The sequence below is a fragment of the Aethalodelphis obliquidens genome, unplaced genomic scaffold, assembly GCF_003676395.1.
Source record: "Aethalodelphis obliquidens isolate GAN/ISIS:26980383/991018 unplaced genomic scaffold, ASM367639v1 scaffold72, whole genome shotgun sequence".
NCBI lineage: Eukaryota > Metazoa > Chordata > Mammalia > Artiodactyla > Delphinidae > Aethalodelphis > Aethalodelphis obliquidens.
This window is the reverse complement of record NW_020838016.1, coordinates 5,681,131-5,707,989: the sequence shown is the minus strand read 5'-3', so window position 1 is coordinate 5,707,989 and position 26,859 is coordinate 5,681,131. Positions and strand designations below refer to the sequence as shown.

The 26,859-nt window shown below is 36.0% G+C and overlaps 1 protein-coding gene and 1 non-coding gene across 6 annotated transcripts in view; one reads left to right on the top strand and one right to left on the bottom strand.

Moving 5' to 3' along the window:
- ARMC8 (armadillo repeat containing 8) overlaps positions 1–26,859 on the bottom strand; it is a 107,455-nt gene that overhangs the window by 42,561 nt on the left and 38,035 nt on the right. For 4 of the 5 annotated variants that reach the window (XR_003429727.1, XM_027091712.1, XM_027091713.1 and 1 more), the window contains 9 exons: positions 26,143–26,285; positions 25,941–26,038; positions 20,974–21,066; positions 15,985–16,065; positions 13,924–13,999; positions 13,737–13,827; positions 11,992–12,052; positions 9,775–9,975; positions 6,652–6,747 (listed from right to left, as the gene is read on the bottom strand). Coding sequence is in view for 4 of the 5 variants with exons in the window: in XM_027091712.1 (XP_026947513.1) it covers positions 6,652–6,747; positions 9,775–9,975; positions 11,992–12,052; positions 13,737–13,827; positions 13,924–13,999; positions 15,985–16,065; positions 20,974–21,066; positions 25,941–26,038; positions 26,143–26,285 (940 nt within the window). In the remaining variant the exon portion in view is untranslated. The remainder of the gene's footprint in view (positions 1–6,651; positions 6,748–9,774; positions 9,976–11,991; positions 12,053–13,736; positions 13,828–13,923; positions 14,000–15,984; positions 16,066–20,973; positions 21,067–25,940; positions 26,039–26,142; positions 26,286–26,859) is intronic. The other variant, XM_027091715.1, reaches the window with a different exon arrangement.
- On the top strand, positions 17,149–17,221 carry TRNAE-CUC (transfer RNA glutamic acid (anticodon CUC)). Its single transcript has one exon. It is a non-coding gene; the product is annotated as a tRNA-Glu (tRNA).

Here is a 26,859-nt window from a genome sequence, read left to right as displayed (position 1 = left end):
AAGTCACTAATTTTAGTTCTACAGATCTAATATAGACCACATTTTAGCCCATTTCTTGGTTTATAATCACCTGTCTTAGATTGTAAATAACTAATGAAACAATCAATCTGTACTTCCTATTTAAAAAAAAACAAGAAGTATAATTCAATGATTTATGCAACTACAATACCACAAATAACAGTAAAACACTCAATTTTATGTCTCCACTTAATGAAACTCTGAAATATAAGTTCATTACTTGATTTTATAAATACCTCTATTCTGTATATAGCATTATCACTCCCAGGTTTGCTTCTTTCAGTATGCTGAAGGCCAAGGGTCTCAATACTGTGGGCAAGTGGCAAAACCTGGTCCTGTCATGGTGAACTCTTTAAAAATACTTACCATCATGAATCAGTGTTGCAGAGTTCATTTAAAATTCTTTGGTAGATTAGCTTTCAGACGATAACTAACAATTTAACCACAGATTAAGTCAAGGAATTCTGAATTCTGAATGAATTTGTTGTTATTCAGTAGCAGAACCAAGTCCTGAAGGGTGCTACTTCTGTGGTACCGTCGAAAACCTTCAAAATGTTCAAGGCATTTGTTTCAACATGTAGACTAAGGCTCAGAAAGAATTTTTTGCATCTGCCTGATTTCACAGCAGAGACAAATACAGAATTTTGACAGTGTACCTTTGAAATGATCATTTAGAATTACTGAACTTCACAAAATGTTTTAAAATATAAATTCATGGTACAATTATACTGTTACACAGAAGACCAACTAGTAATAAAATCAAGCAATAACAAATGATTAAAATGTTCAAAGTGAAGTGCTTATCAAGTTTAAGAGATAGCAGAAAGATATTAAGAAAAACTGACCTAAATTTACAAATATACTTTAAAATCGTGTAACTTCTAAAACATAGAAGATTTACATTTGTTCAAAATTTGAACACATGTATTTGAGATATGGTTTCATATGAATGATGACCCTTTGGAGAAATGACATCTATGGCAACCACAGACAGTAATAAGTAATACTTAGATAAACAACATTAGACAGAATTTGGCCTCCTTACTTTTCTCAAGACATCTACTACTTATGATACTAACAAATTATTGATTTATATTGTATATTCTATTTAACTCCAAGAAAAGCAATATTACATTTGGTGCTTCAGAGGGTATGCTATAGCAACAAAGAGTTTTGAAAACAAGTATTTTAAATATATTTAAAAATATAATTGTAAGAGTAAGAAGACATCTTGTCATTTTAATAAGAGATAAACTAAAAAAAAGAGCTGATGCTTCTGAAGTATAAATATTCTTTTTACTAGAAGGAATAACTAGTAGTCTTGGAAATTTATAGCATAAAATCACTGTTTTCACTGTAAACCTTCTTTATTTATGCCCCAACACTGTTCAGCTTTTCTCCCAATACTTAAAAATATATATTTATTTTTAATCTTCCAATGAAGTTATTTAAGATAGTCTAATAAATGCTTCGATTTACTGAGCACCTACAGGCACCATGCTAAACATTTTCAATACATTAGAGAGCTCATCCTCACAATGTCCCTGTAGATATAACTTCCTTTGCTAGGAAAAAGAGAGTAGAAAAATTCTCATTCTTCTTTGTTTTCCTTTTCTTTTCTTATTTTTTTCTCCCTGTACTTCTCAAAAAAATTGCCCAGGAAAAAAAAAATTGTTCAGTTTAAAAAGAAAAAAACATCTCACACTTTGCTACCTTCTTCACATACATCATGTACACACCACTGTGACTGTTCCACAGGCACCCCCCTGCCCTCGCCAGGGAGTAAAACCTTAAGATTTTATGTTATCAATTCTTGAAGATATAAAAGGCATTTAGAAAATATTAAATTATTAATTTCCAAAGTGATTCAAGGACTGCTCCACTGATATCACCATATCCATTTTAATTGGTTCCAAGTAATTCTTTGAGCCCCTAGCAAATTCTTACTGGCCATTCCTTACTTTCCTCAGATGTACTGAGGTTTTATTATAAATGCTGAGTAGTAAGGCTGTGTCTTTATTCCTCTTTATCTCACCTTACTGTTTTCCCCCTCCCTCCACCCTTCTGACATTGTTTATACAATGTAGGCAGTTCAATCAATCTATGTAAAATTGAATTAAATTACTGACCTTCACTAATTATGATTTTCATAAAAATCTGACATTCATTGAGAATATTTTATACAGGTGTATATCACTTTATAGGATAGGTTGATTCCTGACAGTCGGTCTAATTTCTATAAACCAAATCATACTTTTATCCCTAGGGGAAAAAAACTGGTCCAGATTCACACTTGTGAATGTTATAAATTTTTAAAAATCATACATTTAAAAAGGAAAACAACTAAGAAATAATGGTAAAAATTATTTCAAAATTAAACAAGTACCATACCATAAAACATGTTCTCTTTGACCTACATCAAAGAAGTAGAAGACACGCCCTTGGTATTGTCTGCCTCTTGAAAATGGGAATTTCCTACATTTTCTCTATGCTAGTATAGTGAAACCCCTTGCCTATGTGATCAGATGTAGGTTTCCTCTATTTTAAATCTCCTCTCTTCACATACCTGTAAAATTGCTAGCAAAGTTATGAAAGTTCTTAATGCAGAGGCCCATATATAACACAATTAATGGTGCTTAACAATGCAATTTTGCAATAGAGTTCAAATATTCATTTGTCCATTCATTTTTTCCATTCACCCATTCATTCTTCAAATATTGGTAAGTGCCAACTACGCACCCCATAGTATTGTAGATGCTGGGAATACAGTGAGGAACAAAATATAAAAAATCCCTGCCCTCATGGAGCTTACATTCTAGTTCCTCAAAAGGGATCTCCAGCTAAAATGTAAGTACTCAAAATCCAAGAGGAAGGCTTTCTGAAAAGCTCCATTAGTCAGATATCTCAAAGGAGCAAAGGCTACAATAAGTACTACATTTGTAAAATGTTTTATTTTTATTAAAAATAACGTCCTGTTAAGTTTATTAATTTCCTTCAATTTTAATTTATATTTTAAATTTCTAATTTTCCTCAATTTACACTTCCTAGCTATTTCTGATAAATTCTACAAGCTCCTTGAAGAAAGTAAAAGAGAGACCATCCTTTTAAATTTCCAACCTAATTGACAATCAACAGGTGCCAATCAAGTGATGGTCTTCAAAAAAGCAATTCTTTGTTATAAAACAATGGGCCTCACAATTACAGGACTGCTGTAATTTGCCACTGCTGCCTCTGCATGACTTAGCCAACTGACTGGGGTTTTGACTGAGATGCCAGTACTTAAAATAATTTGTTAGTTGTCTTAACTTCTTTGTTACTGCCCCATTAACTGAACTTATGCTTCTTAATCAGCATTACTAGGTGGTAAAGACTACTGTTAGAAACTGCAGACTTTCCCCATGGCAGAGATTACAGCTAATTTTTACCTGGCATTGCTGTCAGTGCAGTTACTGCTAATGTGCTCTGGACCCTTCTTTCACCAAGCTCTTAACTCCTGCTCTGCCCTTGCTTTCCCTAACCAAAATCCTTGAATTATTCTAAGTTTAATATGGCCAGGCCACATCTGTTGCCAAGGTGAGTGGTCCTTCATCTTTTCTTGGGCTTCTTCTCCCTTTTCATGTCACAGCCAATGGTAATGTTTTCCACTTTCACCGCAGGACTCTTTCCACCCTTTCACTGACAGGACACCACAGGAAATCAGGAAATTTGTAGATATGCCACAGAGTGATAAAGGATGCCAAGCTAGGAATTAGGATACCAACTTTGCTCTGCACAGAAGGATACAGAAAGATCTAGGTGTATTAAGGGAAATATCACTCTGTGTATGATTTCTGCATTTTCATTTCTATATTCATCTCTCTGTATCCACTCCACAATATTTATTGACTGCTTATTAGGTTCCAGGGACTGTTTGTTATACAGTTGGTTTCTTTTAATGAGAACACACTAACACTGCTTCAAAGCAGGAGTGGTAAATCTCTGACCTACAGGTCATATTCAGTCTTCAGCTTAATTTTGTGTGGCCCAGAGAGAAGCTATTAAGAAATGAAATCACAGCAGGCCTTTTGCAGTCTTTACAAGCAATAAGATAGAGCCATAATTCCATGAAGAGAGGAGGCTTGTATCTTTCTCCTTTACTGCTGTGTATACCTCTCACTGTCTCTATCTCTTTGCTTTAGTTTTCTATTCATTCTGCCTCATTCCCTTAACTGGTCATAATAGGGCAATGGGATATATGTTACTTCCTATATTTACTGAATTACATTACCATTTTCAATTTAAAGGGCAGACCAACTGAACATTTCATACTTTTATCCTGGAATAAATAAGCCTTTTTGTTTGGCTGGGGGGTGGGGTGAGGGATGGGGTGGAAATAGGTCTATAGTCTTTGAAATTTCTTTCAGAGATTGTCCACTCATCAACTCAGTAAACTGAAATTCCATCTTGGCAAGTATAAAAATTGCATTAAAAATAAAACAATAATAAACATTGTACTTTAAGAATCTACACCAAAAAAAGAAATACAATCAAAGTTAAGGCAGAAGTGTAAAAGGTAAATAAATATTTCATGGAGAAAGTAAATAAAAATCTATCCAAATAATTATTTCAACAAAAATAGAATAGAAATAAACGCATTCAAAGGAAGAGTTAACATTTATCATTTTTATACACTGAAAATAAAAATTCTCCACTCCTAAGAACCGTTTTCACGCAGATTTTATCACAAAATTACTTTATATTTTCCAATTTACAATTCTCTCTTCAGTAGTTGCTATGAACTATAAATTATTCACTTGATTTCCCAGAAATTAAATATGTTCCTAAAAACTCTATATAATCCCCATTACATAGGCATACTATAGTATCTTTTCTTCAGCACACACAAAAAACTATAATAATTATAACTTATTCTTTATTTGTTATCTTTCTACAGAAATTATCAGGATTAGCCTTACCAGGAAATTATACACATTATAAATACAAGTTTTAATAGACTACTGATCATCAGACTGTTACGTTATATTTCTAGAACATGATATCACAAGTTAAAGTCATTAATTCCAAAACAATAGTTTATTAACAAAAAAGTACAAAGAAGTACAAATGGACATCCTATTTTCCCCCATTCTGGTCCATCTATCTATCTCCCTTTCAGTCCATGGCATGGCCTTCTTCAACTAAAAGACTGGGTAAAATACCTCTCCTCTTTCCATTGGGCCCTAATAAATACATAATGATTTGTTTGGGGATGGTTTAAGTTATACAGTCCATGTCAATTTTTAAAAAATGTTTTATCTATATGAATTGCCATAAAAGCCTCTTCCCTTGCAATACACCATGTACCTAAACTGAATGAAACATATGAACAACAACATTCATAAATCATGATTAGACATAGGGAAAATCATATCACTAGTATGTTTGCCTTCAAGTAACATTTTACAAATGAAAGCTTAGAGGTGTCAAAAAGGATTTTCATAGATATTTACTAGAACACTTCAAGTCAAAAACATCTTGTTAACTGAACTAAATTGAGGTACCTGGAAAACATTCGGCTTAGTTGTGTTTTCTGCACTGATTTTAAAGCAAAGCTACTTACATATCTAATCTTACTCATCTTACTGCTATTAATTTCAATTTTCTCCAAGAATGGTACAATTTATTTCAATAAACCTACAGTTAATTCCATACTTCTCTTTCTACAAGCCCAAAGTACTTCTCTAAATCATGTTAAAGTCCCAATACTTTGTGATTTCTCTCACAGGGCTCCTTAAAATACCAATGCAAGATGGGGAGATTTAGTAAACTGCCACATTCAGTAAATAATACACAATTTGCTCTCTCTGCTATGGCTCATCAAGACAGAACATATGAATTAATTTACTGATGTTCCTAAAAGCCTTGTTTATAATTTATTAGATTATACAGGGTTTTTTTTGAGTAGTAAGCTCCAGGCTTTTGGTTTGTGGAGGGAGCCAGATCAGAGCTTACCACAATACTTTACTCCCTGCTTAGAACTATTCTCATAAAGAACATGAGCTCAGTGTTGGACTAGGCTGTAATAACATAAGGTGCTATAGCAGTGACACATTTTTTGGGAGCTGGAAAATTCAGATGACCACTCACTAAACATAAAATCATTATTCCACAAAGATTTTATTCACATCGAACTTGCACAGTAGCAAAAAAAAATCAAAACATAACTAAGCCACATATCAAAGAACAATATACAATAGAGATTTGAACTTCTCAATGGCATTGGAAAGTATTTCCATAAATAACATTTACAATTCTAGTGTTAGGTCTTTCAAGGTGTCTGAAGCTTCACAGTGCTAGAATTGATTTTTATCAGAACACATGCAAAAATGTGCAACACAATAATCCATATTAATGACACAACAAAGCACGCCAGTTATTTGTCATTCCAGCACGGCCATGCCACTCTATGTTCTAAAAACAAACAAACAACCCCCCAAATCCGGGTCCCATTCATTCTTCAATTATGCCTTTAGTCACTCTGTTTTATTATATTCAAACAGTCACTGTTAGTGCTCTTCACCACGACTTTCAGGTTGACGTCACTCCCTGCCTGCTGGCTGTCAGGACTGGGGGACGCCCCTCTCCCAGACTCACCTTCTTCCGGATGTCTTCATCGTTTGCTCCGAGAGAGGCATAGAGCTTGAATGCAGCCTGGCGAAGTTCGTGAGCATGCTTTAAGTCATGATCAAGCTATGGGAGGGAAAAAACGATACGTTCCAACCCAGTCCACAAATTAAATTTTCGATAAAACTAATAAAGTAGAGTTGAAGAAAAAATATGTTTTAACAACTATTAACGTATCAGTGCTGGTTATTTTGGGTTTCTGCTCACATATGACTGAGACCTTGCTGTGTCTGTGTCAACATGACCTGGAATTCTTGCAGTCTGCTTCTGTCTAAAATGTGACACTGGTATATGAAAAATCTTTGTGAACCTTTGAGCCTTAAAAATTCAGTGTTTCTAGATGGTAGCTTTAGTGGCACTGGTGCTTGCTAGCACCAGCTCTTTTTTTTTTTTGGCTGTGCCACGCGGCACACGAGATCTTAGCTTCCCAGCCAGGGATCGAACCCGTGTCCCCTGCAGTGGAAGCACAGAGTCCCTGGACCACCAGGGAATTTCCCACCAACTCTTTGAAATGCTCTCAAAAAACACGGCACAAGAACTTCCCTGGTGGTCCAGTGGCTAAGATTCCACACTCCCAATGCAGGGGCCCTGGGTTCGATCCCTGGTCAGGGCACATGCTGCAACTAATTAATTAATTAAATTAAAACAAAACAAAACAAAAAAAATGGCACACTCAGGCCTTTCTAACCCCGGAATACAGCTGATACCTTGAGTGCTGCTGCAACAGTATCTTTAGAAGGTTTTCCTAAACTTTAATAGTGCTAACCAAATTTCAGTATTTAAAAAGCTTTTAGAAGCAGGAAAACCTTTGTAAAAATGCTTAATAAACAACAGACCGTGGTAACCATTACTACCTATTACAGCTATCTGAGAATTATGTTCAGGGGGCTTTTTTGGGATAAATTTATTAAAATTACTTACTGGTATGAAACAATTAATGCTATCTTTTCATATGCATAACTGGCTTTCTCAGTTATCAATTCTTCCATATACCTGATTTATCACCAAACTACCATAAAAATAAAAGAGAACCGTGTTCTCAGGACACTTTCAGTGACTAAATATGAACCAGTAAATATATAAGGCATATCAGTAAAGTAAATAATTTTATAACTAAGAGATATAACTTATCCAAATGATTACAACTTTTTCCAAATGAGTTGCCTTGGAAAGGTTCACCCTTATGCAAAGATATAGGTGGTGTTCACAATATTCTGAGACCCTCTTTTGAACATTCCTAAAGAACTGAATGGCACACTAGCAAGAAAACCCTGACAATAATAACATATTTTCATCGACTAAGAGAGTTTTAAGTTAACTGTCACTGGTGTGTGAAGTGGGGGAAATCCAACTGGGTAACATCATTTAGAGTAACAACAACAACAACAAAAACTCCACAGTAAAAAACTAAAACTCAGTTGGGTTCTGAAGGCAATTATTAAGAGTAGCTCCCCAAATATTTTGATCAAAGCAGGTACTGATGGTTTATGGGAGGAACCTCCCAATATATGACACTCATTTTGATGTGTAAGTTCTAAAATATCTATTCTTATGTCTTAACTACTTTCCAGTCATAACATTTATTAGAATATTGACTTGGACTAAAATACAATGAAAATCAGACATTTATTAACATGTAAAAAAGTCTCTCTTATGGGTCTAGTACCTATACTTGTATGTCAGAAACCACTGGATAATCCATCATCAAAAATAAAGATGACAAAACAAACTAATATTCAAGTTTAGGAGATTTAAAAAAAAGTTATTATTATTCCAGTTTTACTGTGATGGAAATAAAATGGAAAAACCCTAAGAAAAGGGATAATCTTCTATATACTAGTTAAATGTTTTGCACATGTGTAAGCTAGACGTTCTTGTAACTATGTTTCCTCACTCTCATGTCCATCAAAGTGTTCTATTTGCCTTGCTGCCATGGTCAGCTAAGGGTGTTCAGGAGGCTGTAGTTAGGACTTGCTCATATGTCTTTGTACTTTGAGTTACTGTGTCAGTGAGCAAGTAGCCAGAGGGAAAACAGACAAGGCAGCTGCTTCAATATAACCTATCACTTCTACTAGAAAAACAATACTGCTGAAGGAAGAGCAGGCACATAACTTTAATACATAAAGGGCAGTGTACATTAATACAAATATCAATGGAAGTTATTTTAGGCCCTTTCTGAGGTAGAGAAAAGTTATACCCTCAATAGTTTGTTTTATTTTCAGTGTTAAATGCCAAATGAACAGTTGCCTACTGGATGAAGTTTTTTGGAATTCAGGGGCATGGGAGAGGTCAAGAGAATAGTTTTAAAAAAATTTACCATTGGGACCAGTGGCATCAAAAATACAGTCACATTTGTGAAACAGTACTGGTTACTATTTAGGAGGCAATGCTCTCTACACCATGACCTCCTTAAATAAACTTTCTCTAACAGAATATTTATCTCTCATGCTTAGAGAAGTGGATATGACAAACACGTTGAGAAAAACAAAGCCAAAAAGAATATCTACCTATTCTGAGGAACTTATAGTTTGAGAAAAAGTTAGCACAATTTGGTCCTTGATGGTCTCAAACTAGAGGTTAGATGGTGCTTTAGCTGTCACTAGCAGGCCCAAAGCACAGTTTGAAACTGCAGAAAAGAAAGAAGAGATGGCAAAAATTAGAAGAAAAGGTAGCAAAAGAAAAAGACAGTGGCGGAGAGTAAAATAAAGCCACTCAGTCGCCTGGAACAAAAGATTACCCTTGTCCTAAAGAATGAGAATATAGTGACAAAGCTGATTCTGGGACTTTCAATAGCATTAGATGATGTTGATATAATGTCAATAACCAGCTTAGAGACCCCACTATTTTGGGGTTAGCTGGGAATTTGGGATGCAATTTTCTGATTATCTCCTTATTAAAAAAACTTCTGACAATAAACATGAAACAAACTGGATTCAAAACTCATAAAGTGACATCATCTACGTTACTAAAAGATTTCTTTATTTAAAAGGGCTCTGAACTATTAATTATCAATTGGTTCAAAAGTAGTGAACAGTAAGAAAATCTTTTTAAAAATTCCTCTCTTGAGCTGCTGAAAAGGAAAAGAGAACATACCCTTTTAATATCAGTGATGGCACTCACAGAGCTGGGATACTTGAAATAATCAGCAAGCATGGCAATGAGGTGATCAGTAATGCTAGCAATTCTCTGTAGCTCAACATCTGGTTCAATCAGATAGGCGAGTGTCTCAGCTCCTTCAACTCTCTCCTCTAGTAACCTCTCCTTACTGCACATTCGAACCAAACAAGGCAATGTCTGGAAGGTAGTGATATTAATTATTTGCTTTTTGGTAAATGCAAAAGCATGATGGAGATCATATAGTAACTATATCAACCCCACAGTTTTTACTGGGAGTCATGTTTGTGATCAAATGTTTCAATAAAGACTTTCAGAGAATAAAAGTTTTTTTTGGAATGTAAAAACACACAAAATTCAGTGCATATTAATCATTTACACTGGCACACTAAACTAAACATATATTCAAAGCACATTAATATAAAGTCTAATTAGGCTCTTGTGATCGGTAAGACTGAAGCTTTATTGTACAACCTTACAAAAGACATTTAAGAATCCCTAATAAATCATTTCTGATGCTCCTGCCCTGTCTACGTATTTATTTACCTAAAATACATCCAGCAGTTTAATTAGGAACGATTTTGCCTTAGAAAAAGTATGCTATCTTTTCCTTAATGTGTGTGATATAGCTGGGATGACCTTCAATTTTTGTTTAGAGTTTAATACTTACAGTTGCAAAAACAAAATACAGCTTTAAAAACTCAGTGATCTTCCCATTAGTCAGATTCTACCAGTTCTCCTGTAATCCAAGTGGAATGTATCAATCACAGTTCCTGAGTTCTCCAGAGAACTCCCTGGAATGACTGTGATATCTACTAGTCCAATTTTACTTCTGAGGTCCTTCAAAAACCTTGGCACTGGTCTTGGTAATTTCTCTACATTAGGTTCTCAATAAAAATATCCCATGTTTATATTTCTAAGGCTGATGAATCAACTTTAAAGGATAATGTGGAAATAGAAACTGAAACATCAGAATTACAGGAAGACTTCCTCTACAACCGCAGGCAACTATGCTTTGTTCTTTTCTAAGTTCCTATTATAGCTTGACCACAGAGTTCAGCACTTTATTGTTCACTGCTGATTTCTTATCAGGCTGGTTCCATCTTTTAAATATGACCCTAGGCTTCCAAGAAGAAAGCCTATTCTTATTTTCCTTGGAACAGTTACCAACATTTATCAATACCATAAACTCATGGATTATTGAATTTAATGCTCACAACTACTACACAAAGAAGATACTTATCAACCTAGTTTACCAATGAGAAAGAAAAGGAGGGGGAGAGCAGTTAAGTAAGGGTATGGAAGCCCTCTATGCAGTGCTATTTACTTAGGGGGTCCTCAGATCTCATTAAACTATCTTGCTTCACCAAAGACTAAAGGAAACATTAATCTTCTTAATGTTCTTTTAACCTTGGCTTCATTTTGAACACTGATAATGAGATCTCACATTCATAAAGTGACACACTATCAATTTACTTACAGTTGTTCTGTTCTTTATAACTAAAAGCTGCTTAATGTATTTAATACATTGTTATTCTCAATATCCCTTTGGGATAGATGAACAGGAATTATTGCTTCCATTTTCATAATTAGGGGTCTGAGGCACCACAAGAATAAGGGATGTGCCCAAGGCTACCGACCCAGTCAGTGGTGGAAGTGTTAAAACCAGAATCCAGGTCTTAGGACTTTTAAGGGCTAGTCTTTTATCTGGGCTTTTCTGAGTTCTAGTTGCATCTGACACACCACAATAATGATGATTGCTTTCATGTGTTATTTACTTATTCTTTCTCATTATGCCTTTTGATTATCTGCCATGTGGGTGAAATAAAGTCTTTATCTATAGAGTTAGTGAACTGCTTGCCTACAAAACTGTGTTGCAAACTTAATGAAAATCAAGGACTAAAATATATTTTCTATTTAACCTGAATTTTATACATTTTTATAATTTTTACATCCTTCTAATTGCCATAAAAGTGAAAAAGGTTTGACAAGGAAAGATTTACTTTGACTTTCAAAACATATCTAAAACTACATGTCATCCCACTGAAAAGCATGGTGTTTTAATATTATTTCATGCTGTGCACGCATACCATAGTGATAAATGTGTAAAAATAAATAGGAATACAAATATTTATATTCAACACTTATATGCCTGGATAATTTTCACATGTTTTTAGAAAGAATTAATTCACTCACCTTTAATACAATACAGTTGTCATCTGTCCGAATTGCTCCAGCTCTACACATGTAAGTTAAACTGGAATAAGATGGCAGAAAGTAAGTTTTTGCTTGTGTTTTAAAGCTTTAAAAACAACCACCACCACCTACTTGCCTTTAAGATATTATGGGGAAAAAAAAAGACAACTACTCTTACTTATCTTGAGGGAGAAAGTTTTGACACTCCCTTATCTGAGATTCTATTAATTAAATAGTCAAAGAAAACTATGTGATATAGGCAGACAGTAACCCAGAAGTTTTTAAAAATACCTACAAAATTGTTTTAAAAATAAATGGCCGAATGAATGGGTAAACGATAAAGCAAGGTGCTGGGCACACTGGAGTTCTCTATACTTTTCTCTATACTTTTTGTTTGAAACTTTCCATAATAAAAAGGAAAAAATTTTTAAATAAAATATAAAGTTAACAAAGTATCTAAATTTAAATGAAGTTAAGTTGGGATATTTCAACTCCAAGAGCAGTGGTAGAAGTATCACAGAAGCAGCATTTAACTTGTAACACTTATAGCTAACCCTATTAGCTAAGATAGTTAAGATATTAACTAGTTAAGATATTAACTAACTAGTCAGAGGTTACCAGAAGTGGCTTTGAGAATTAATTAGTGATTTGGCTCTACTGAAAAACAATTTACCTTCACAATTATATCTGGCTGTGAATAAGAATACAATTACTTTCTACTCTCTAAGCAAGTACTGAACATCAAGCAATTAAGAAACTTAAATTAATGGATTTCCTTTTTGAATTAGATTCCTTTGGTAAGCTGGAGGGAAAAAAGCCTAAAATACCCCATGTTCTGGCTTCTAGGGAAAGTTATAAACAAGTCAGTAAAACTCCTTACTTACACTGTAGGAGATGAATTCTTTATAGCTGTTATCATTATCTTAAGATTTGTTACTACATTGTTTTTTGAAACCAGTTCCATGAGAGTATTACCTTACTAACAAAAAGGCAAATGCTCAGTTTTGAAGACAAAAAAGCAGACAAACAAAAGATACAAATCATATAAACAAACAGAAAACAATTCATGATGCAGGAGTGATTCACTGAAAACTCCTCATTCTGGCCAAAATATTAGAGAGCCACAGCTTCTTAAATACTGAAACTAAACCATTCACTTAGCACAGAACCCTACATAACAGGTGTTAAACCTATCTGGTAATGTATTGATAATTACAGAATTAACATGTACTGAATGCTTACATGAGCCAGGAACTGTGCTAATAAGAACTTTACATAACTATCTTATAAATGGTCACATCTCTATGAGGAATCTTTGTTTTGTTTTTCCAAAATTGAGGAAGTCACATTCTCTGAAATCATGCCTTGGTTATCAACTTCAACTAATTCTCACTATTTCTATATCATTATGTTTTCCTGCCATAATACTTAGCATAATATGTGTTGGTTAAATCTGATCTAACTCTGTGTTATTTCAACTGAAATACAAGGAGAAGGGAATGTAATGAAGTAATTTTCTGTAGGTAGTCTTAGATGTTGTAAGAGAGTTCTTGTTGTGCATGCTACTAGTAGTAAACTGAGTATAAAACTCACATCCATTTAAGAAGGTATGAGATAATCCCATGACTTTCAAATTTCAAAATCCCAAAACAAGATGGGGATTGAAAGTGAGCTCATTAGGCTGTCCAAAAATACTCTAAATTGATAAAGCACTGTCTTTCTTCCCACATTGTCTTGACCTTTACCATTTTGCTGATGTGAGCTGCATTTCAATGGGCTTATCCCTCTGTAACATCTTCACAAAAATTTGTGGTAACAATTCTCCATCAACCAAAACTAGAAATAAAACAAACAACAAGGATTAAGGAATTCTTTAAATCTACAAAGTTCATAAATTAAATTGTGTAGGTGCCACTGAAAGTTCCAGCCTACCATTTACCAGGGTCATCGATACCTGGGGGTTTTCAAAAGCTAAAACTGAGAAGCATTTCAGTGCCTGCATTCGAACCTGTAAAAATAAATGAACAAAGCATTTATTTTAATTTTGCAAATATGAATTTTAATGTCTCAGAATCTAAACTCTTCTGAAGAAATAACTATTTAAATCTGCCTAAAGTACTAAAGGAAGGACTCAAGGGAATAAAAATAAGACCTGTATATCTGAAGAGTACAGTAAGTTAAAATTATAAAAAGTTAAAATTAATTTTGAAATAATAGAAAAGAAAAAACAGGGAGGAAGTAGCAACTAAAATGGAACTAGATAAATCCCTATTCAAATTTAAAAGAACGCTGTAAAAAATACAATGCTGGTAAGGCAAAGGGAACTTAATAACAATTACTAATTGCCTTTCAAGTGGGACATTTCTTCTTCCCAAATTACAAACCAGAGAACTGAAGAGAAGATCAAAAAAAAAGAGTACTCTTGTAGTTGTGTATGGGATGGGGAGTGGGGGAAGAGAACAGGAGAGGAAAGAAAGTTATGATAAAAGTTTGAAAAGGACTAAACTAATTTAACTTTAGAAATACTTATGAATTATGTTACTATACCTCAAAACTAGGTAACTGGTCTGGGATGATACCAAGGGCTCAAACTCTTGACCACATACAACATATTTTATAATTTGCAGGAGCTCCTATGAGAGCTGTTATTTTTCATTCTTTTTGTTCAGCTTTCACCAGATGACCTCATCCTCACTTCCAAGCCTGAGTCTATATATGATGTTCTCCTGTGGAGCCTGAGATTGGCAGGATAGGTAGCTGAGGTGTGAAGAAGCTCTGTCCCTAACTTGGGCAATGCTCTGCAGCACAAGCACGTGCCTACAGATGGAACCTAGAATATGTTCATGACACTCTGACAGTGGAGCAAACCTTGGCAAGAGTAATGTTACCAAAACCTTTTTCCTTCTACAACCTGTAACTTGCCATAGTAGATAAGGAAGTCTAGTGTGGAAAAGAAAAGAAAGAAATGAAGAACTTAATGAAGCTAGAGGATGGAAAAGAACAAGAACAGTAAATCGCCACCCCAGCAACCGTTTCTTGACATACAAGTGCTGACTGGTCTCAGCCTACACACAGTACAGAGCAGAGGAAGCAGCTCTCAGTATATATGTCCTTCCCTTGCCTCTGGCTAGTTTCAAGCTGGTTCCATTCCCCACTCCTATTCTTGTGAGATCTTCACCAAGATCTAACTTTGGATGTCTGAAGTAGGGAAAATGTACATATTAGCAGGGCAGACCTGCAATAAAGCTAAGGACAAAAAGAGCAGACTACGATCAGTGCAAATGGATAGAAGACAAAAATGACAGCTTCTCTGCTTTACAGGAAATTCCTAGCATATTTAGTTCTAATATGACACAATAAAGACAGTGTCCCAATATGTGCTACAACTTACCAGTTGGACAATAATGAAATGACCAAAGTTTTAACTAAATGCCTGATAGTATATCATGACACTGCTTACCTATATATAAGAGATAGTAAAGAAATTTAATTAACACAACTGAAAACCCTTGACTTTTTAAGTCAAAATACAAAACAGAACACATTTTAAATGTTGATGTATATGTGGGTATATGCTGTAAGTTTCAGTCAGTGTGGCTAAATAAAGGTTTCAAATAGGAAATCCAAGGTCTTTCCTGTTATAGCAAGCCATTGCTCCTACATACTTCAAGGCATAACCTCACTTGCAACTTTGGCACTGACACCATACCAGAAGAGACTACTAATGATCACAGGTAAAAATCAACAGGAACTTATACCACAATCATATCCTGAAGGAAAAAAAAAAAAAAGGAAAGGTAAGGTAGATTTTTTTTTTAAGTGTACTCTCTCTAGAGGTAAAACAATGCCCCATAACATTTTACTGATAAAATACTATTCTTGATCACAATATCTACCAAAGAAACAACAAAACATGTGTGCCTCTTTCCAGACCAAGACTCTAGAAGCCCAAAATAAAGTATAAAAGTCTGGCCATAATTTTTAACATCTTACTTTGTAAGATACTGAGGTTAGTAGGTGAGCAATATTCTGAACTGCACCATGATTAAATAAAATTGTTTGATGATCTGGACCCTGTAAGAAAAGAGAATATAATAATACATTAAGAAGAGTAATGATTCATTCCAATAAAACATTTACTTAAATGGAGAAAACCACATTCACTACAATGTAGAATTTTTAGTTACCCTTCTCCTGTATAAACCCATTCCCAAAAAGCAGGATAGACACTGTTTTCAGTCCTGCAAAGGGCTGTAATATCTTACCTCTCATCTCAGTTCCATAGAACCGCTGCCTCCTTAGCTCCCTAAATAAGGAAGGGGGCACAGAAGCTATCCTGGCATAGGCCCTCACACCATTACAGCAACAAACGCACTCCAAATTCTGCATTTCACGTGCACACCCTTACCCTATGCCCACAGGAGACAGTGTACTCATTCTTACAACTTAAGACTGATGACCTAGTCAGGGGAACTCTAAAACTAATTAATTACAAGAGAAACTGGACCAGATCCTAAGCTACCTCAACACATCTGGGAGGTTGGAGCAGTGGATGGCAGGAAACACAGCACTGCATAACTGAGAAGTAAACATGTTTTAGTTCTCTTTCTCTCTCATTTCTCTTAAAATTATCACTTCTTAGAGTAAGAAAGTGAAGTAACAGGAAAATTCAGGTATTTTATTTTTTACCAACTCTGTTTTCTACTAATCAATTTACTGAAGATCTTCAAAATGGCACAAGCTAAAGATTAATGCAAGGCTTTGAATTTGCCAGTACTTAATTCACTTCTTTTATGTCCCACCAATTCACTCAAATAATGAAAAGTCAATTAAAGCCAAGGCAAGGATGGTAGTTCATGCTTATCATTATTTAGGAGAGAAAAGTGTAGCACCGAAAGGTAGGTTATCTATTTGGGTTCACCAGAGGAAACCAATTCCTAGTCTAGAAAAAAAGCTCTCAAACCAACTTCTCCAACTCACTATTCAGCCAAGTTACAACTGTTTTGCAGATGCTCATTCTTTCTTGGACCAAAATATCCATCATTTGAAGTGGGAAGATTAGCATTCATACTTCCGATTAATAAAAGAGCCATACTCTCTTTTATAGGCAACAATCCCCTAAACATTTTACATACTATTAAGAGCCCTTTAGGGACTTCCCTGATGGTCCAGTGGGTAAGACTCTGCACTCTCAATGCAGGGGGCCCGGGTTCGATCCCTGGTCGGGGAACTAGATCCCACGTGCATGCCAAAACTAAGAGTTCGCATGCAGCAATTAAGAAGTCCTCATAGGGCTTCCCTGGTGGCGCAGTGGTTGAGAGTCTGCCTGCCGATGCAGGGGACGCGGGTTCGTGCCCCGGTCCGGGAAGATCCTACATGCCGCGGAGCGGCTGGGCCCGTGAGCCATGGCCGCTGAGCCTGCGCGTCCGGAGCCTGTGCTCCGCAACAGGAGAGGCCACAACAGTGAGAGGCCCGCGTACCGCAAAAAAAAAAAAAAAAAAAAAAAAAAAAGAAGTCCTCATGCCACAACTAAAGATCCCACCTGCCGCAACTAAGACCCGGCGCAGCCTAAATAAACAAACATTTTTAAAAAGAGCCCTTAAAAAAAAAACACTTCAGCAATTTCTTTCTTAATTTACAAACATTTTAAAAATTGAAGTATAATTGATTCTATACATTTTCTAACTTCTAATTTCTTATTTTTAATCACTATATAATATTCCACAGTTTACTCAAGCAAACCCCCATCACATATTTTTGGTACTTTCTAGTGTCTCACTATTAATTGACTCATTTGAAACATAGGAGTCTCTGGCTTATTCATTATAAGGATAGTGGTGGAGACTACAAAGGGGGAGTCAAGGAAAAGAAGGGTCTCCTCAGAATCTGACCCATTTTTTCTACCTATTAACAAGTAGGTAACTAGAATAAGTTATGAAGATAAGCCTCAATTAACCTTGACTAAGGTTTTTTTGCCTTCCTTATAAATTTTAACATCCCAATTTATATACAGGCAATGTTGAGCAGAACAGCTAAGTAGGCAGGGGGCTGCCTCTACCCCCTTGTACCTCACTGTTCTTCCACTGTATTCAGCCAATCCATTCTCCTGATTTGAGGTGACTAATAGATTATTTTATATTCTTCAAGACAAAGAAGAATACACAAGTACATTCTTTCCCCCTATTTTAACACAAATGGTAGGATAATATTATATATTTATATATATATAATATATAAAATACTACATACAAATACTATATATATACTATACATACATATATAAGTATATATATGCATGGCTCTAAACCTCTTATTTCCTTTATAATGTATCTCAGTGATCACTCATATCAGTACACAAAGAGCTTTCTCATTTCTTTTTTGGCCTTAATCCATTGTACAAATGTCCCATACTTTAACTAGTATCCTATAGTTAGACATTCAGATTGTTTTCAGTCTTGGAGTTATATTTATAAATGATGGTGAAGCACAGTGCAATTCTCTGTACGTAACTGTTTCCCACCGCTTACAAGATATTGTACTTTTTAATCCCTCACATTCTTTGCCCAAATTGCAGCAAATGTTTGTTACAAAAGAAGCTCTTCCTCTTCTCTATGGTCATAGATAGGATTGTGTAAAAACAACTGCAAGGAAGGAATTAGTGGCTGAACCAAGTAAAGAGGAGGAACTATTATTCCATTATCAACTCTCTCTTTAGTCTCTCCAAATCAACCTGCACGAACCTGGAGTTAGTGAAACAGCCTCTCAGTGTGGGAAGCACATAAGCCCTCATGATCCTAAACCCCAAAAGATAGGTCTCGAAATCTGAGTCACTGCTTAAGTGGCAACAATGTAGAAGTTAGAATTCCAATTAATATTATTACTAGCCTTTTTTTGCTCCTTAATAAATCAGGGAGAGAATTTCAAAAATATAACTATGATTAGCTTACAAGACAAATGCTTTAGAAATCTCTTTTTCTGTCTCTCCTGCCCAAAGTATGCAAATTTAATATTGATACTAGTATATGAAAATTTGTAAATGAGTCTTAAAATGCTACTATGAATTTTATTTATTGTTTTCATAAACAAAATGAAAATAAAAGGTTTTTATAATTAATGACATACAGAGATCATCAGACCAGCTGCTTTCAAAGATACATGTTTTTAGTGTGTCAGTAGGAAAATAAATAGTATTTTAGACTATTACTGTTGTCACTGGGTTTATACATGCTATAATGTTTCCTGAGGTCTAGTTATATCTCAGACTACTTAAATTGGGTCATCTAATTACCATGGCAAATGCTAATTATCAGGCTAAAAGAAAGATGAGTTCAGGTTTCTAATTTTCTTCAGTTCTGTTAGTGGCATGAGGGTGCCTGTAAATTCTTATTCAGCATAAGTTTCTCTCCAGCAAAAGAACTAGTGATTTAACAGTATTCCGTTATCTATCTCCAGCAAAAGAACTAGTAATTTAACAGTATTCCATTATCTATGATTTCGGCTAAAACAGCATTGAGAAGTTTCAGATGAGCAAGCCTAAAAGCACTGAGAAGTTCCTGAAGAGCAATTCTAAAAACTATTTGGGTAACTTCAGGGATAGGATTATTCAAACTTCTCATAATTTGACATGTAGTAGTTATACCTCCAGGTCCAATTTTCAGTGTCCATTTGGGATTACTGTGATTATGACTAGTAGATGCTGTGCTCTCAAGCACTTGCATCTAGATGCTGAAAGATTTGTAATGAGGCATATAGTTCTGGAGTATCCTTCTCCACCTATCTACCAGGGTTGGCTGTAAGACATCATTTAATGTTGGAAATTGTTTTCTCAAAGCTTTTCTTTGCCCACCTCAAGAGATTAAGGAATTGACATCCCTGGTCCTATAAGTTGGCTTACATGCTCACAAAGCAATCCAGGAGGAGAAACTTCAGAGACTTTTGACAAAAATCTTAAATTCTAAATGTCTTTATATATAGAATAGGCTATGACAGCTAGGATTTGAGAGGGGTTTTAAGTTATAATCTGTAGTTAGTTATAATCTATAGTTACTTTTTCTGAAAGGAACTGACTTAAGTTATATTTTGGAAACTGTCCTAAAATAGCATAGATCTGTGATCTTCTTAGTTTAGTATGCAGTTGTTCACTTTTCCTTCTTTCCTATAGTTCCCCAAACTCCTCATTTTATATTTGCATTATAAGTGATAAGCAGGTAAGTAATGCTGTCCTGAAAAACTTATCAGAAGAAAAACAATGACTTGGTTAAAAGTTAGCAAATTATGGTTATCAAAAGAGTACACTCAATATGTAAACTATGAAGCAAAATAAGTAGCACTGCATGGCACTCTTCAGTTTAGGTTCAGGCTCTTCTAATAACTGAAATTCCTCTCAACAAAGAGGAGAGAAGAATCTCTCTTAGTTCTCCTTATAAGAGATCACTTAAAACAATTTCCAACAATGTGGAAACTGAGGGTGTGGGAAAACAGTCATGAGCATATACTGCTGGTAGGAGTATAAAATTGTATAACCTCCAATATAAGACAACATGTGGTAAAATTACACATGCACACATTCTTTGACTCAGCAATTCTGTTTCTTATAAAATGTCTTACATACAGGGTATTTGCTGCATCACTGCTGTGAAATAAGATTGGAAACAAGCTAAATGCCCAACAATAGAGGACTGGTTGAATAAATTATTGTACATCTATACAATAAAATACTCTTCATCTGTTTAAAAAAAAAAGAATGAGGAAACTCCTCATGTACTGATGTGGAATATCCTTCAAGATGTTAAGTAAAAAATGCAAGGTGCAGAACAGTATGTATGGTATGCTACCATTTGTGTCAAAAAAAAAAAAGAGGGGAAAATACATAAGTCTGCTTATATGTGTATAGATTAACTACAGGAGGATACACACAGAAGGCACATCTCCTGAGGACATGCAAGATTTTATATTATAGAGAACATTTGTTCTGGTTCTTACTTTACAGCAGTGTGAGAAGATCTGACAGATGTACTCCTGGGTATAGCGGGACCTGCTAAGCAGCGCCATGAGATGCGGTATCACTGTGGCATCCTGGAGTCAAAGGGAAGAAGAGCACAGCAACAAGGAACTCAAACACAGTAAGTATCTCTAACAAATGATTTCCACGAGCAGATACATATGTAAGCCTCTTATCTTAATGACAGTAAATCAAGTCTCTTTAAGGAACACAACACAGAAGCAACACGGCAATCAAAACTGTCTAGGCAAAGGACAAGGAAAGGGGCTTCAATTTTCATCCTTGACAACAAAATACAAGAACAGGAAATTCTCAATTTCTCTCCCATAAACAGCCTACATCCCCACAATAAAACAAAATCATTTCAATAAGACTTGACATAAATCTATTCTGAAACCAAAATGTGACATATTAATAAGATACGTAACAATGCATTGCTTATAAGGAGGAATTACTGTATTAAAATAAAAGTTGACAATTTTGATCTCTGAGATGTTCTGGTAAGTATCAGCAACAGGTTAACACTCATAACAACTGTAGTTAGCTAATTTCAGTCTTCACAATTTATATAATAGCAACTTCTCACTTATAGCCCACTCTGTGCCTACTACTGACACTTCACAACATACACGATGGTACAGGACAAGACAGAAGAATCCACCCAACCTGCTGCAGGGCTCTCCAAAAATCTCCTCTTTCTTGAGTGCAAAAAGAATTAAATGTTGAAATAATATTTGGCTTGAACCACAGATGGTAAAGGAGACTTAGCTCAAGCCTCCTAGTCAATGCTCTCACAAGTCCTGTAGCAATGCTTCTCAAATATGAATGTGCACTGCGTGTATGTTCCCAGGGGACATTCTGTATATACAGATTCTGATTCTCTAGGTTTGCAGCAGGACTTAAGATTCTCCATTCTAACAAGCTCCCAACTGATACCTGATGTTGCTGGTCCACAGACCACCCTTTGACAAAAGACAACAGAGGGCAAGGAAGGAAACTTAAAAGAATACCAGAATACCACTGTTGGGATAAACAAGATTTGGGGTTTCCCTCAGAAAGAAAAGAATGCTCAAGATCCATAAAAGCTAAGTAGGAAAATAGGTTGTTGATGCCTACAAGTAGAATCTTTTCCCCTTGCTTGTTAGTATAACCCTGTGTTGTCATAAGCAGTTTAAAAACAAAATGAAGGAATTCCCTGAAGGTGCAGGGGTTAGGACTCAACGCTTTCACTGCCATAGACCCAGGTTTGATCCCAGGTCAGGGAACTAAGATCCCGCAAGTGGCGTGGCGTGGACAAAAAAAATAAACAACACTCAGAAAATTTCAAAGAAAGTCAGCTACTAAATTCATTTAAAAAAGGGAAGAGATGAGAATGTAAAGTATGCATCTATTTTACAGATGCGGGGTTGGGGTGGCAGGAATAACGATGACAGTGGTTCCATTGACAGATGATAGGGAAGTAGGTAACAGCTGAGAGAGAAGAAGCAATTGAGAGGAAGAGCCTCTATTACGCTCCTAAAACTACTTCCACCTCATTCCTTTCCTCCATTGCTCTCTCACCCCTCAGTTTTCCTGTGACAATAGCCCCTATCTCATTTCTTCACACCTGCGTCCTTTCTGCCAACTGTGTTATATATCTGCAGTTTATGGTTGATTAAACAAGGCAAAGAACAGTTACATAATTTCCCCAGTCACCCATCTGATAAACAGGATTGCAAACTAGACATCCTGCCCTCTTCAACAGGACTGTGCTGCCTTTAGTTTAGTGCCTGAGTTGCCATGGTAGCTGGCCTCTACACAATCCAACTCACAGATGTCAGTCAGTTACACCTAAATACTACTCTCTGTCATTGTCCCACCTAACACTCTTCATGGATTCTCCACTGTCTCTGAGGGATAAAACTGTTTCACAATTTAGGTATTCTCTCTGTGAAAGTCACGTTAATGTCCCTGTGTCTTAATTTTTCTTATGTAAAGAAGTTTGTGTAGACTAGTGTTCTCCAAATTATGCACCACAATCCATTAGTGGGTCATGAAATCAGTTCAGAGAGGGAGGAGGAAGGAGCTAAATCAGTTAACCAGGATCAATTTCTCCCCCATTACTGGGCTGGGGGTTGGGGAGAAACTTATAGGGTAAAGAAGATGGGTGATTGGTTTAATTTCTTTGTAAACATGACAATTGGACTTTCAGGAAAACAGATGGAGAGTCCTTCTATGTGGAATGTTTTGAGGAGGATGTCCCCATTTTAGAAGTGCTTACAGTTAACCAGTGGTTCTCAAAGAGTGGTCCGTGGACCAGTAGCATCTCAAGTTACTGGGAAACTTGTTAGAAATGCATATTCTCAGGCGCTACCCCACACTCACTGAATCAGAAACTCTGTAGGTAGAGTCCAGGGTTCTGTGTTTAATGAGCTCTCCAGGCAATTCTGGTGCATGCTCAAGTTTGAGAACCAGTGTAGTAAACAGTCTTTGGATTTATGAGGCACAGCTCCCTGAAGAATGCTGCACAAATCCCTGAGGTATAAAATTGAGATGTTTCATAATTTAGAGCCTCCCTGCTGTGTGAGGTGACCCACAAACCTCACAGACCTTATGCATCATTACAAGCCAGAGGAGCAAGGGCCTAATGTAGGAAAAACAAACTATGGAGGCACGTGGCATGTTCCCTCTCCCTGCCCCTGCTTTGCCTGTGCCTCTTGACTGCTTATACTCTTGAAATACTTGTAAAACATGATTCTGGACAAGATCTCTGATTCATTATGTGTCCACTTTGAAACTCTGACATTCTGTGTGTCAGCTCAGAGAATCACAACCAGCATTTTTTTTTAATGAAAAAGGATAGAACAGAAATCAGAAGGCACCACATTTATGGAACTGTTTTGTGAAGACTATCTCAGGATGTTCCACCACCCCTCACCCCCTCCCCTTTCCGCCCCACACACACAGTAGGGCAGTGGAAAATATCATTCTTACTGTGGACTGTGGATAAGAGTTTGAAAAATACTAGTCTGGATAATTTTTATTAAGAAAGTCCCAAGTAATCAACAGATAAAAACACCCCCTAATACTCCCTGAAGTTTTTGAAAACCACTGAATGACTCTAAAGATCTTTAGATTCTCTCACACATACTCTGATTCTAGCCTGGTAAGTAAGCCTCTAACAAGTTGCTTCTGGTTCACCTCTCCAGCCGAAATGAACACGGATTCCTTTCCTGCATTAGACTATTCTGTCCACTGTCCTGCATATTCTCTCTTACACAGATGTTTCCTAGAACAGCTTCTTTTCTCTCCGCTTCTTGAAATCTTATCCATTATTCAAGACCAGGTTGAATTCTACCTTCTCTACAAAGCCTACTCTACTGGATTTAACCTATAGTGAGTGCATTAAATATACTCCTTAATTTGTACCTATTAGGAAATTAAGAAGGGTCTTTTTACAAAAACCAAAAGAAAAAAAACAGCTTACAAATTCCTCAAGATCTGAGACGACCTTTCACTTCTTTACAAAGCCTAGAACGTTTGATATTTGCAAATTAGCAAGACTTCAAACACTTCTTGAGACTTTTCTACAACACAGTTATCACAGTTAAGATCAGTTTTGAGATGCTAAATATGGGTTGGCCAAAAGGTTCGTTCGTTTTTTTCCGTTAAGATGGCTCCAGTAGCACTTTGCTGTCTTTAACTTTATTGAAAACAATTTTGTTAGATTGTATGTGACAGCTGTCATATCAGTGTGCATTTAAAAAAAGACTTATCAAAATTGGTGAATTTTTGTGTAGTCATTTTAATATTGAAGATGGAAGAAAAAAGGCAACATTTTCGGCATATTATGCTTTATTATTTCAAGAAAGGTAAAAATGCAACTGAAACGCAAAAAAAGATTTGTGCAGTGTATGGAGAAGATGCTGTGACTGAACATGTCAAAAATGGTTTGTGAAGTTCTGTGCTGGAGATTTCTTGCTGGACGATACTTCATGGTCGGGTAGAACAGTTGACAGCGATTGAATCAAGACATTAGTTGAGAACGATAAACGTTATATCACGTGGGAGGTAGCCAACATACTCAAAATATCCAAATCATGCCTTGAAAATCATTTGCACCAGCTTGGTTATGTTCACCGCTTTGATGTTTGGGTTCCACATAAGTTAAGGATAAAAAACCTTCTTGACCGTATTTCCACATGTGATTGTCTACTGAAACGTAATGAAAAAGTTCCGTTTTTAAAACAAATTGTGGTGGGCAATGAAAAGTGGATACTGTGCAATAATGTGGAATGGAAGAGATCATGGGGCAAGCAAAATGAACCACCACCAACCACACCAAAGGCCGGTCTTCATCCAAAGAAGGTGATGTTGTCCATATGGTGGGATTGGAAGGGAGTCCTCTATTATGAGTTCCTTCCGGAAAACCAAACAAGTAATTCCAACAAGTACTGCTCCCAGTTAGACCAAATGAAAGCAGCACTAGACGAAAAGCGTCCAGAATTAGTCAACAGAAAACGCATAATCTTCCATCAGGATAACGCAAGACCGCATGTTTCTTTGATGACCGGGCAAAAACTGTTACAGCTTGGCTGGGAAGCTCTGATTCATCCACCATATTCACCAGACATTGCACGTTCAGATTTCCATTTATTTAGGTCTTTACAAAATTCTCTTAATGGAAGAAATTTCAATTCCTGAAAGACTGTAAAAGGCACCTGGAACAGTTCTTTGCTCAAAAAGATAAGAAGTTTTGGGAAGATGGAATTATGAAGTTGCCTGAAAAACGGCAGAAGGTAGTAGAACAAAAGGGTGAATACGCTGTTCAATAAAGTTCTTGGTGAAAATGAAAAATGTGTCTTTCATTTTTACTTAAAAACTGAAGGCACTTTTTGGTCAACCCAATAAATTAGAAGTATGCTGTTAGTAAAATGTAACTGATGATTCAAAAACACCTAAAACTCACTGTATACAGTAGTTCCTCTGGAGTAACGGGACTGGTGAAGATGGTGCGCAGGCATCGGAGGCAAGCTTCAATGAACTTCAGGTCTGGGGACAGTAGTCCTATTAATAGAAAACAGATTTGAGACTCATCCTTTCAACTCATATTTAAAACTCTGCAAACTGATTCTAATTTTTACTTGTATAAAAATGACTTCTTTACATACCTTGCAGTAAGGCAGGGATAATATGGCAATCGAGTAGAGACTTAACATTGTTTTCAGTACCCATAGCAAGACTTCCCAATACCACTGCACATTCGGTTTTCAACTCTGTGCTTGAGGTTTCTTGCTGAAGCAAGTACAATAATCTAAAAAGAAAGAACTTGATAAACAGAAGAGACTAAAAAACTTAAAAGTAAACATTAGCTAAAAGTAATGTTACAGAAAAAGGCTACCAATACATCCCACACACTGAAAATATGGTTGGCGAGCTTATGGAGGGCTAGGAAATGGTCATATTTTTATATAAGCTGTTACTTTAATAATGGAATATCCAGTGGGGGTGGATCTAAAGAGATTTTCTTCATTTTGAGCAACAGAACTATCATATAATCTTAGTTTATCAGAACTGTGAATCTGAAAGTTGTCCGCAAGTGATCTCTGTGGAAACAGCAGCACCACAGTCCACGTTATCTGCCACTCCAGGATATGAAGACTCCCAAAGCCAAGTGCTGCCGGATCTTAAGGACCTTGAATACCCAATACTGCAGTTCAGAGATCACAGAGATCTAGCCTAGAGGGAATGTTCAGAGTCCTTGTGCTGCTCTCAAGCAAGGGAAGCTCTCTTCTTTCTCCAGTCCTCCTATTTGGAAGATCAGAAGATCCTATTTCTACTCCAGGCCAGCCTGACAAATAAATACTCCCCTAATACTCTAATCATCC